Source organism: Callithrix jacchus, chromosome 1 (genome assembly GCF_049354715.1).
Source record: "Callithrix jacchus isolate 240 chromosome 1, calJac240_pri, whole genome shotgun sequence".
In the NCBI taxonomy this organism is placed as follows: domain Eukaryota; kingdom Metazoa; phylum Chordata; class Mammalia; order Primates; family Cebidae; genus Callithrix; species Callithrix jacchus.
This window is the reverse complement of record NC_133502.1, coordinates 171,752,735-171,765,233: the sequence shown is the minus strand read 5'-3', so window position 1 is coordinate 171,765,233 and position 12,499 is coordinate 171,752,735. Positions and strand designations below refer to the sequence as shown.

General features: G+C 38.2%; 1 protein-coding gene across 19 annotated transcripts in view; it reads left to right on the top strand.

The window, feature by feature from the left end:
- Positions 1–12,499, top strand: part of STRBP (spermatid perinuclear RNA binding protein) — a 75,816-nt gene that overhangs the window by 48,497 nt on the left and 14,820 nt on the right. For 12 of the 19 annotated variants that reach the window (XR_013536514.1, XR_001913495.5, XR_004728879.3 and 9 more), the window contains 4 exons: positions 294–428; positions 631–771; positions 4,137–4,260; positions 8,791–8,835. Coding sequence is in view for 16 of the 19 variants with exons in the window: in XM_078375707.1 (XP_078231833.1) it covers positions 294–428; positions 631–771; positions 4,137–4,260; positions 8,791–8,835 (445 nt within the window). In the remaining 3 variants the exon portion in view is untranslated. Of the gene's footprint in view, positions 1–293; positions 429–630; positions 772–4,136; positions 4,261–8,790; positions 8,836–11,372; positions 12,342–12,499 lie in introns of those variants that run through there. The other 7 variants (XM_035256866.3, XM_078375761.1, XM_078375687.1 and 4 more) reach the window with 3 other exon arrangements.

The following is a 12,499-nucleotide window of genomic DNA, read 5'->3' as shown; positions in this document are numbered from 1 at the left end:
GAGTGTTATTCTTAGATCATGAACACTACAGAGCAGAGCCTGGAGTAGCCTATAGTGGTGAGGCTACATTGGTCTTGAATACTGGTTTGAAGAAAGGCTGGCCAGATGACCACAGTGTTTACTGCTTGTAGAGTTTTTACAGCTTTAATGATATTTTGCCATTTGTGTACAGAGGTGACTTACTCTTTAAAGTGGAATTTTTGAGCCTCCTTCTTAGCATAATTGTATTAAGAAGAAATGTAATATTCTAAAATCTTACTTGATTGAACCTTCAGATTCCTTTTCTCTTATAGGTAAGAACTCAGGGCCCTATTCTTACAGCAAGTGGCAAAAACCCTGTAATGGAGCTCAATGAAAAAAGAAGAGGTCTCAAGTATGAACTCATCTCAGAAACTGGTGGAAGCCATGACAAGCGCTTTGTAATGGAGGTATGTACCCAAACACAAGCCAGCCTTATCTTTCTTCTCAAAGACATAGGATATCCTGAACTTATATTTTAAAAAGTTTTAGACTGAGTCAGTTATTGTGGCACTATTTGATTTTCGGTGTTTTCTGTGTCATAATATCTTTAAATTAAAAGGAATAGAGGAATTGCATGGGATAATTGCAAGGTGTTATTCTTGATTTTAGGTAGAAGTAGATGGACAGAAATTCAGAGGCGCAGGTCCAAATAAGAAAGTGGCCAAGGCAAGTGCAGCTTTAGCTGCTTTGGAGAAGCTGTTTTCTGGACCTAATGCGGCAAATAACAAGAAAAAGAAGATCATCCCTCAGGTATGAGTAAGCATTAAACCTTGGTAGAACCTGTGGAAGGTGTTACAGAAATTAAATTTTCTTTGCTGTCCATGTGCCATTTTAGCTTTTTCTTCAGAAGTTGTTTCTTTTCCTTGGACTTGGCAACCTTTGCTTTGGGTTAGGTCATGAATAATATAAATCTGATTAGTGGTTACCTGTTCTATGGTCTTTCTAAGCAAATTATGTGTGTGTGTGTACGTATATATGTGTGTAAATATGTATATGTATACATATATATGAGGCTATTTGCATTATTTGGAGGGTTGAGGTCATTCTTGATGAGGTAAAGTTTTGAGGTGATTTGGAGTTTAATGGGGTATAATAAGCAGTTTAGTTTAGGGAAGCTGCCATGAGTACCTGGGGCTTTGCTTTCATGAGTCTGCAGGTGCTCTTTCAGTTCCTTTGCAGTTTTGTCCTTTTGTATTATTTTGGGTTTCCTTTGCAGACCGCATAAAATTTGGCGCTGTATTGCTTCTCTTCATTACTGACATTGGGAATGTCAGTGTTACTGAATGTCCAGGATCTTAGCAAGGTATTTAGAAAAGATGGCCCCTAATTACATGCTGGTGGATATGAAATTCTTCCGTCTATTCATTTATGCATTCAAAAAGCAAACATCATATGCCTGATAGTGAGGGGAAAAGAGTTACATAAGTAAATATAAGACACATTGTGCCTCATGGAGAGTACTGGTATAATAACATAACATCTGAATATATTATGTGATAGAAACACATTAAAAATGCTTAAACTAATAAAAGGAAGCTTAGATTCTTTAATTCTACATTAAACATTATATTAAGATTCCTTTATATATGCTGAGTCCTTTGTAGGAGGGTAGAATTGATGTTAATTTACAAGCAAGGAAACAAGGCCCACAGAAATTGAAATACTTGCCTGTAGTAACATAGCTAATTGATGGTAGGGGTTCCTTCTAGAACCAGGTTCTTCTTTCAAAGGCTATGGACCTTTTACTATTGCATATTGTATCAATCTCGAAAGTTTTTTTAATTCTTTTAAATTTCTTGTATTTGGTATAATAAACACTGCTTAAATTCTAGGATCCAAAAGATAGAGAAAATTGACTTTTACTGAGATGAAAATATTTTTAAAGCCTTTAAACTATATACGTTGAGACCAAGTAGATTTTCTTTTCTAAAATCTTCTGGTATATACAGAACAAAATATGTTCTAAATTAGCTGAAAGGTGATTATTACCCTGTTTTATGGTGGATTTCCGCCTCCCCCCCCATATTACACCTTATATTTGGTCAGTTAATTTTAGTATTTAAAAAGCCCACGTACAAATATTTATTAGGTAGTTAAGTTTGTTTCTACTAGACATGAGCTAGATTTGTGGAATCACTCTGCTACTGCCAGATTGTTGCTTCCTGACTACTTTTGACTAAGTCATGTTAAAAAAAAGATGTCTACATGAAGTTCACTCATTTTTAGAAATTTTCCATACTAGAATCTATAAAACTCATGTGTTCAATGTGTTTGACAGCCAAGAAACAGTCTGTTTTGGATATGTGGGTTGGTTTATTTCAGACAAAAACAAAAAAGGCAGTCCCTGTGCATGACGCATTGGACCTTGAAACTGTCTCCTGCCCATTGATACTAGAGATAGAGGTTATCCTGGAAAGAATAAAGGATGATGCCTTTTCAAAGTGAGATAAACATATGTGTATTCTGACTCTTTCAGCTTCTTCGACACTGTTGACCTCATCATACAGTATTCTTTGAGGCTCTGTACCACATTCCTTGCACCTTGCTTATAGTGGGGAATCTTAATTGTTTCTAGCTTGAGTTTTTATATAAGTATGATACTCAGTCTGAAACTAGACACCTTTTGATTTTCTTAAAATTTTAGTTTGGGAAAGGATTTTTTCAGTAGTCCCGTTTAGTCTTACTCCTGGTATTATCTGTTGTACTTTTAGAATGCTTTTGTATCTGTTCTCTCAGTTGTTTTCTTCTACTCTAAAATAAGGAAAACAAAGTGGGTATCATTCTCATTTGATAACTCTTGGTTGTTCTTTCTACTCTACTGTAAAGAAAACAAAGTGGGTATCATTTTCCACATTTTATAATTAGTAGGGAGATTTCTATGGCATTTTAGAGTAAGAAGGGGCTGTTTCTTTCTTTCTTTTTTTTTTTGAGATGGAGTCTCACTTTGTTGCCCAGGCTGGAGTACAGTGGCGTGATCTTGGCTCAGTGCAGCCTCTGCATTCTGGGTTCATGTGATTCTCCTGCTTCAGCACCCCTGCAGTGGTTGGGATTATAAGCGTACACCACCATGCCTGGCTAATTTTTGTATTTTTAGTAGAGACCGGGTTTTGCCATGTTGGCCACGCTGGTCTCAAACTCCTGACCTCAGGTGATCTGCCCCCCTTGGCCTCCCAAAGTGCTGGGATTACAGGTGTGAGCCACTATGTCTGGCCAAGAAGTGGCTTTCAAAGTGGTATTTATTTAATAACGGGCTGGACGTGGTAGCTTACGCCTGTAATCCCAGCACTTTGGGAAGCTGAGGTGGGTGGATCATTTGAGGTCAGGAGTTTGAGACCAGTCTGGCAAACATGGCAAAACACCGTCTCTACTAAAAATACAAAAATTAGCCAGGCATGGTGGTGGGCACTGGTAATCCCTTCTACTTGAGAGACTGAGGCAGGAGAATTGCTTGAATCTAGGAAGTGGAAGTTACAGTGAGTTGAGATTGCGCCATTGCACTCCAGCCTGGGCAACAGAGCAAGTATCCATCTCAAAAAAAAAAAAGAAAAGATATTTATGGATACATACATACACAAACACAGCAGGGGAATCAGGCTCAAATAAATCATATTACCTTCCTGAGGTTACAGTTACTTAGAGTGGGAACTCGTATCCTCATTTTTGATCCTCTTGTCTTAGCCCTTTATATTTTTCCCCAACTAGCCCCACTCAGATTCACATCTAATTCTGTGTAGTTAGTTGCTGGGATGTTTTCTGCCTGTCGGGAGATAATTCAGTGGATTTGGAAACTAGGTATCAAGTGCCTATTATTACTTTAGTAAGGCCTAAAAATGACTTTGGATATAAATTGATTACTGAAATTTGGTGTAGAAAATTAACTTTCTGGAAAACCCTCAAGTGAAAAATTCTTTGCATGTTCTCTGAACATCTCTGTAAGGTAGGTATCATTTTTGTTTTTTCAGATGATAAATTGAAGGTTCAAGATCACAGATAGCTCATGATCTCAGCCATGTGCTCACAGTTTCTCATAGTAGTTGTGCATTGAAGAGATGATAGAAAGAAGAAATGAGCTGGTTCTTATTTCTTTCAGTAATGAAAATGTGTTATTTTAACAGGCAAAGGGTGTTGTGAATACAGCTGTGTCTGCAGCAGTCCAAGCTGTTCGGGGCAGAGGAAGAGGAACTCTAACAAGGGGAGCTTTTGTTGGGGCGACGGCTGCCCCTGGCTACATAGCTCCAGGTATAGTACAAACTGCAAGAGATTGGCTGCCTTTTCTGGACCAAAATTCAAAGAGTAGCATCTCCTTCATTTTCTAAGGTTGTACAGGGTTTTTGGAAATAAAACACAGGCATGAGTGTACACAGAAATTTAAAAGCAGAGAATTTACAGAATGTCATAGGTGTTCCACTGGAATCTGCTGAGTGAGTAGAGGCTTCCTGGAGGGAGATGACAGATGAGCAGTATTTGGTTGTGGGACTGTGTTTTGACAGGGAATTAAAGGATGTTCCATAGATTCAGAATTTGGATGTCTGAGCAGGGTGTATTCATTGAAGACATAGATGACAGGTTGGGTATAACAAGAGAGAAAAACTGCTAAGAGATTACTTAATTAGGGTGAAGCCTGGCATTATGAGTGTTTATTAAACTTAACATTTGGGAACCATCAAAGGCTAAAGAAGTACAGAAAGGAAAAAAAAAAAACGTATCCAGAGCTTACTATATATACTAAATATTTTCATGTAAATTATTTTATTTAATTGTTTTTGATCTTCACAGTGTTTCATCAGGTAGGAATTATTTTCCAAGGATGGAACTAGCTCAGGGTGAAGCAACCGCTAAACAGCAGAGCCAGGATTTGAATGTATGTGTTTGCACTCTTCAAGAAGATTTGGGGGAATGCCTTCTCTCTGCCTTTCATTCTGATTCTTAGGTCATTTTAACAGTAGCTTATCAAGCTGTCTTGTTAAAAATCAAGTTCTTTACAGTACTGAAAGTATAGTACTTTTAACTGGACAAGTAAACCACTTATAGATATTGATCAAGATGGAACTGTCATGAAGATTGGGTCCTACCTAGTCATTATATTTTAGGTAACAACCCTAAGGGTTCACTTTGTGCTTTCCTTTAAGAAAAAATTAGACAAGGTCATTTGGGAAATTTTATGATGTGGTTTTGGAATGATTTAGAAGCTAATCTAGTAGGTAAATTGCTCAAGGAGTATGCCTGCTTTCGCACACACCAGACATGGATTTTGTTATCATGCAGCTATAATCTGAAGGGTGAGACATAGATTAATCAAGTAATAACAATGATAAACTGAGATGAGTGCAATGAAAAAGAAGGACATGCTGCTATTAGAGCATGTAACAGGAACCTGGTCTAGTTTAGTGTGTCCCTGGAGACTTCTCAGAAGTGACATTTGAATTGAGCTTTGGAGAATGAATAGGAGTTAATGATGGGAGAGTGCTGCACACAGAAGGAACAACATATGCAGAGACCCTGTGTTGCTGTTGTTGGGGAATTTGGCTCAGTTGAAAAAAGCAGAAGTCCAAAATGTGTGGAGTGTGGAGAGCATTGAGTGGAAGAAGTGGAGAAACTGGGGAATGATGAGAATTTAAACGGGATGACTCAGTCTCAGACCTGGAGGCCATTGTTTGGATTTTGGTCTTAGAACCCTAAGTGCAGTGTTAAGTCTTGATGGGTTCTAAGGAGAACAGTGACAAGATCAGACTTTATTTGGGAAAGTTAGTCTCTCTATAGTGTGAAGAACTGATTACAGGGAGAGGTGTGGGCATGGCAAGATTAGTTAAAAGACATATAGCTTTCAGTAATGTATTGTACATTTTAAACTAGCTAGAAGAGAAGAATTCAAATGGTTTTAGTATAAAGGAAGGACAAATACTTAAAATGATGGGTGTCCTAAGTTCACTGATTTGATCCATGTAAATTACATGGGTACATTAAATTATCACACAAACCCTATGTACATCTATTATGCCTTGGTTAAAAAAAGGCTACTGAAGACCACTAACCCAGGCAAGAGACATTGATAGTATTGCTGCTGGAGGCAGGGAAGTAGATAGGGGGAGACAAGAGAATAGATGGGAAGAATATTAAGGGAGCAAAATTGACATATTTAATATACAGAAAGGAGTGATATTTCAAGGATACTTTAACTCCTAGGATTTTTCCTTTTGGGGGAAAAAGGAAAAGATTATGCATTTCTTATGGTGTGATACAGCTTGTGTCTAAAATTAAAGCAGTCTTCTATATGTCTCACTATTTCTACTGAAACTTAATATTTTTAATCTTATTCACTGTATTATTGGAAGGGGAAAGCTTTCATTCACAATAATTAGCAGGTTATTGGGATGAACTATCTTTCTTGTCTTTGATGATGTGTTCCATTGGGGCTTAATCTGGTCACATCTTTTGTCGCTCTGGACCATTTATCGCCTGCTAGACTGGTAAGTGGCTATGGTCCAGTGGCAGTAATCATGGAAGGAACCATTTATGGCTGCTGGTTGCCAAGCTTTTCTCTATAGTGACTCCTCTCTCGTGTCATTGCATTGACCTCTCTGAAAGGCCTGTCTCCTGGAGCCTTTAAAAATGAAGTTATTTTATGGCCTAAGAAGATTCAGATTAGGTCCTTTCAGATTATAAATAGGTTATATACCATTTGCAGAGTGCATTCTGTGTAGCAGGGACTATTGTCAGTATATTTACATGTATGATTTAATTAAATTCCCCTGGCAACTCAGTTACTGTACATAGATGCTGAAGCTTAGAGAGGTTAAATAACAGGTACGACTTATAGATAACTTGCTACTAAAAGGTGAAGTCAGAATTAGAACTCCAATGGCCTGATTTATGACCTGGTTAGTACTTACAGTCCCATTTCTCCTAAGGCGGTTTTGGTATAATCCCTAGAACTTCAGCCTTAGGCAAACAGCTTCTGTTTTCTGGAATAAATTTGATAGCCAACCCTTTTAAAGCATTAATTTATTGGCCTCTGATCTATCTCCTGTTCCTACTGCTTATTTCAGCTACATTGTATCCTCTGGAATATGATTTAGTGAGCACTCAGACTGAGTTGTATGACTTAACTATAGATTAAAAAGTAAAAAATTTTCATCCCTCATAACTGTTTTAGTTGGTTCCTAAAAGCAGTTTACTTCTTCAGCATACATTTGCATGCACTGTCTCAAACAGGAGATTAAGAACTGGGCATTAAAAGAAGTTGTAGCCTCTGCCCCTGCTTGGGGTAGGACCAGAGAATTGAATAAACACAATGCAATAGGATGCAAGTGTAAAATGGGTTGGGCAAAAGAGAGAACAGCAAACCTGGGAGACTTCCTAGAGGAGGTGATATTTGATCCTGGTCTCAAGGGTGAGTTGCAGTTGGTCATCTAGAGAAGGAGGGAACAAAATCATTCTGAACAGCAGAAATGGTTACCAAAAAATGGAGTTGTAATGTGAGAAAGCTCCATTTGTTTTGGGTACTGTGTAAAGTTGCCATGACAATTTTGTGCCCTTTTTCTACTTTAAAATAAAAATTTTTTTCATTTATAAATGAAAAGTGATTATTATTATTATTATTGAGACATGGTCTCTCTCTGTTGCCCAGCCTGGAGTGCAGTGGTGCGATCATGGCTCACTGCAGCCTCCACCTCCTGGGCTCAAGTGATCTTCCCACCTCAGCCTCCTAAGTAGCTGGGACTATAGGCATGCACCACTACCATGCCCAGCTAATTTTTTTTTTTTTTGTAGCGATGGGGTCTCACTATATTGCCCAGACTGGTCTTTTAACTCCTGTGCTCAAGCAGTCCTCTTGCCACAGCCTCCCAAATTGCTGGGATTACAGGCATGAGCCACCACACCTGGCCCCAAGTGATTTTTATTTACATATTACCTATTTCTAAGCTGTTTTACTAAAAGTAAAGATTGCAACTTCTGCTAACATAGATAATGTTTCTAATCCCTACAGTGACATTATAAAGTAGCTTGGGTGGTTTCCAACTTGACAGATGAGAAAATGGTGACTCAAATTAATTCTCTAAGGACATATCAGAAATTAGTGCCCAAACTAATATGGTATAAAAACGTCTTGCTTTTACTTAATAATATGAGCCTTTTTTATAGGCACCAGAAGCATTTACAGAGACCCTGTACTTGGGCTGGAAATTGAAATATCAGCAAGTCATAAACCTTGCTCTTGGGCTCACGACCTGACTCATGTGCCCTTTTTAGTGGCCATTGAGACCTCAGCCTGCTCTCTCACTACTTTCTGACGAGATTTGGAAAGTTCTGTTTGCCAACTTTGAGAAATTGGTAGCTGGAGGGTTTTAAACATTCTTTTGTTCAACAAATTATATTTAGTGAGTGGCTACTATATCTCATGCATTCTGCTAGGTTCAGATGTTGCAGCAACAGATGAGGTTGACCAGGTCTCTGCCACTCTAGTGGGAAACACAGACAAGGAGTTGACAGTTATAATAGAGTGTGGGTAAGTGCAGTGAGAAAGAGATGTAGAATAGTCTGGTATATCTAGGAGAGCACTGTAGGCCATGGTTAGGAGCTTCCACATCTTAAGCAGGCACACAGTGAGTGGCTAGACTAGGACCACTACTCTGTCAGTGGTTCTCATTCATCCAGCACCTGGAAGAAGTCCTCAGGGCCCAGGATGCTGAGCAGGTGGTGCTTGTGAATTGGGCCAGTGATGATTGCCCTGGGTCTTGGACTGATCTGCCTTCTTCTTCTTTGCACTAGGCTATGGAACACCATATGGTTACAGCACAGCTGCCCCTGCCTATGGTATGTACACCATCTTACTGATATCTCCTCTTAGCGACTCTGTCACAGGAATCCAAAGCACAGTTTGTATCTAGGGTTTTTGTAAATGAATTGGAGGATCTCAGACTTACTCATTCTAGTGACCCAACTTAAATTCTCTTTGAAAATGCCACAACCTTGTGGTTCTTGGTTTGGTTGGAGTTGCTCTTCTCTCTGCTTTGCCTGATTGAAGGACTGCTTGTTCTAATTGCCTGTTTCTGACCATATTGAAATTAAATCTTTTAAGTAGTTCTTCTTACAGCCAACTGATACTCCATTCAAAGGCTACTGAAGGGCCATACCCAGTTGCTAGCTTGCCTTCTTACCAGTTATAATGTTACACTTAAGTTTCTGTTTTGGAACCGTGTGAATTGTGGGTAATTTAAGATAAGAGTAGGAACTGCTCAGTTCAAATTTGTACTTTCATTCTTTTCCATAACTTTGCTTCTGGGTTGAAGTAAATGGGTATCATTGGTCCTACAGAGGAAGTGATAGAGGGTTTCACCAGCACAGCCTTACTTAAGTGCTCACTGCAGGAAGTCTGTAGTACATGTTAGAATATCATAGGTGTTTCTCTTCTCCCCTCCAAAATAAAAAATAAAAGCAAATGCATAAATGAATCCCAGTGGCCCTTTGGATAACTTTTGAATGAGGTTTATGTGGCAATGGAGGCAATAGGTTTGGAGTCAGTGATATGCTCTTAGACATTTTTCCTACTCAGGTGCTACATGTTACAGAATCAGCCATCTGCAGGATGTGTCGTTGAAAGAAGAGAGCATGAGAGAGTGTGTGTGCAAGAGTGTGTGTGTCAGCATGCCCTAGGCTGGGTGTGCATGCACACAGAAGGGAAAGGCCTTTTCTCTATTGCCAGCTTTGGCATTAGTCCTCTACATGAGTCCTCTGCCTTCATATCGTGCTTTTTCTCTTCACACATCTGCTTTGCCATTTTTGTTTGGATGAAAATTGTGTTCCTAAAACACTGCTAAACTGAAGCTGCCTCTGGTTTCGTAACTGTGGACATAAGTAGAAAGTGAATAGTTTGACCACTTTGCCCATTAAAATAGTTTATATCCTAGAAAGATGTGAAGGTACAAGGGTCAAACATTTGGAGCAGATTTTCTTTTAAGCAAAGTGCAGAGCCTGGAGCTATATCCATTACATCCTCTGGCACATTCAGGTGTGGTCAAGGCTTCCCCATATTTTGAGCTGGAGCCATATGGGGTAACTAGGAATTGGTGACTAATGCAATAATAAGTTTACCCACATTTCCTTTTTTATTCAAACTCTCTAGTTCCTTTGGGTTTGGCCATTTGCTTTTAACTATTCAGCTGGCTTCTGGGTATCTTGACCACCTCATCCTTTCTGTGACTTAGGTCTGGTCAGTTTGTCCAAATACATTTTGGCTCACTAGACTCACTGTACTGTGTCTTATGTAAGTGCCAAAGTGTCTGCCACCTGGGGCAGGTAAAAGTCTCTCTTTCTTTAGACATAAACTAAGTTTCATATCCTTTAGTAAAGGTTTGCTAGAGCTTGATTTTTCCTTTTAAAACATTTTTATATCTAGATTCTAAATAACATTCATGTTTTTCCTCGGTCTTTTTTTTTCCTCTCTTGTTCCTCCCTTTCCTTCTTTAACATTATACTTTCACCCTTGGGGCCTCTGAGCTCCTACATAAGAAAGCTCCTCTCTTCCATGTGCCATATAACTGACTTCCAAAGCTGGTGAAATTTGATGCCCCCATTTTTCACATAAAAGATTTGGTTTTTAAATGTTACTGTGATGCAAACCTACTAAAACAATGCTTTATTTTGGCTGTAAGGTAAATATGTCTTTTGGCCTTTGTAAAGCTGTTGCATGTGGGGTAATTTCCCTCTGATCATCTGGTGCTCTTGAATACCTGCTGTTGCTGCTTTGTGATTTCTCCATAGGTTAAATACTAGACTAGTTAATAGAAGCAGATTTCAAATCATGCTTGAGTATGCAGAAGTTTGTGAGGCCACAAGAACGTATTAATTACAAATTCAGAGAGTAATTAATCTTTCCAGATTTGCCATGCCAATATTGGCAATAGCCATTAAGGAGTTAAACGCCTGGTCATGGCTCCAGTTGGAGCTGAGGTCTGCAGGGAAAACCGTGCTTTGAATCTTGGTAATTCCTGTTTCTCTTGTAATATGCAATATGCCAAATTGAGAACTAATATAGATTTCTACAGTTAATTTAGAACATTACTCAACAGCATTGCTTTTGGTTTTTAGAATTCATGGCAGCTCACTCAATGAAATTGCTTCCTAGATGTAGCCATCCTGATTTTGAGTGGAAAATATTATTTATCAAAATATTAAGAGCAATTTCAGAATAGATCTGTGAGCAATTTGCAGGCCTCTTGTAAAATGGTATAATGTTGACTGACTAATCTGGAAAAGGTTAATGATAATTACTGTTAAGATATTTTTTTACCTGAAATTTTTATTGGAGTATTAAACTTATTTGGAGTCCTCTCCGTTTCTTTCCTCTGTAGGTTTACCCAAGAGAATGGTTCTGTTGCCCGTTATGAAATTTCCAACATATCCTGTTCCCCACTACTCATTCTTTTAGCAAATGACAGAAGCTAATTCCTATTGAACAACAATACAGTACAATACAGAATGTTAGAGAAAAAGCCTTTTTATCCTGCTTTCTTTGAACACATACTTGATCAAAATTATTTGTAAAGAACATCTTTCCTACTTTTTGATTTTAACAAATGCAAATTTAGTTCTCTAAAACTTGAAAAAAAAAAAAAAAGAAACCAGTTCTGTGAAAACGGTACCTCATTTCTGGAAAATAACTTATACCAGCCCTCTGTTAAAGGGAAATTAAAGTCTAGCAGTTCAAAGTTTAAGTTTTAAGAGACGTATCAGATTATGTAAAAGTAAATTTGTGAAGGATGTATAGAGTCTCAAACACTGATCACAAATAAACTGCTTTGTTGTAACACAGAGTACTGCCTGGTTCCTGATGCAGTCACTAATTCTTAGTTAATTGATATGTATTTGCCCCAGGGCACTTTAATTTGGGCTGTAGTTATTTTTTTTAATACAATAGAGACTTTTCAGTTAAACCTTAACTTTGTAAATATTGAAGTGTGTAATAAAGCCAATAAAATATGGGTTTGAATATTGTTTTAGCTTATTATTTTTGATATGTTTTGGTATCAAATTACAAGGAATTGAAAACTAATAACTTAGCCCTAGAAGCCCATTCACTTGTAAGCAAACTGCTAAAATTCAAAGCAAAGGTGATGGTTAGTTCGAGCCAGTCTACTTACTCTGTAAGCCCTCTGTACTCCTGTTGAACAAGGGCATCCCCATGATAAGGGTTCTATTCTGTTATTTGAGCATTGCTTATTCAAATGATGGCACTACCCAGAGATGGGGAAGGAGAATGTGATTATTTTAGTTTATGAATTTCCAAGTTTAAAAAAATAATAATAAATTAATCAATCACCCTCCTTTGTTCTTGTGGCCTTCTTCACTCTGTAAGATATTGTGTTCACTCCCTGGCTTTTTTCATGCAGATAGAAGATTAGCGATTTTGCTGGGATTCATTGAAGGGTCTCCTTTCCTCTTCAATTACATCAGAATCTAAAGCAGCAACAGGGTCCCC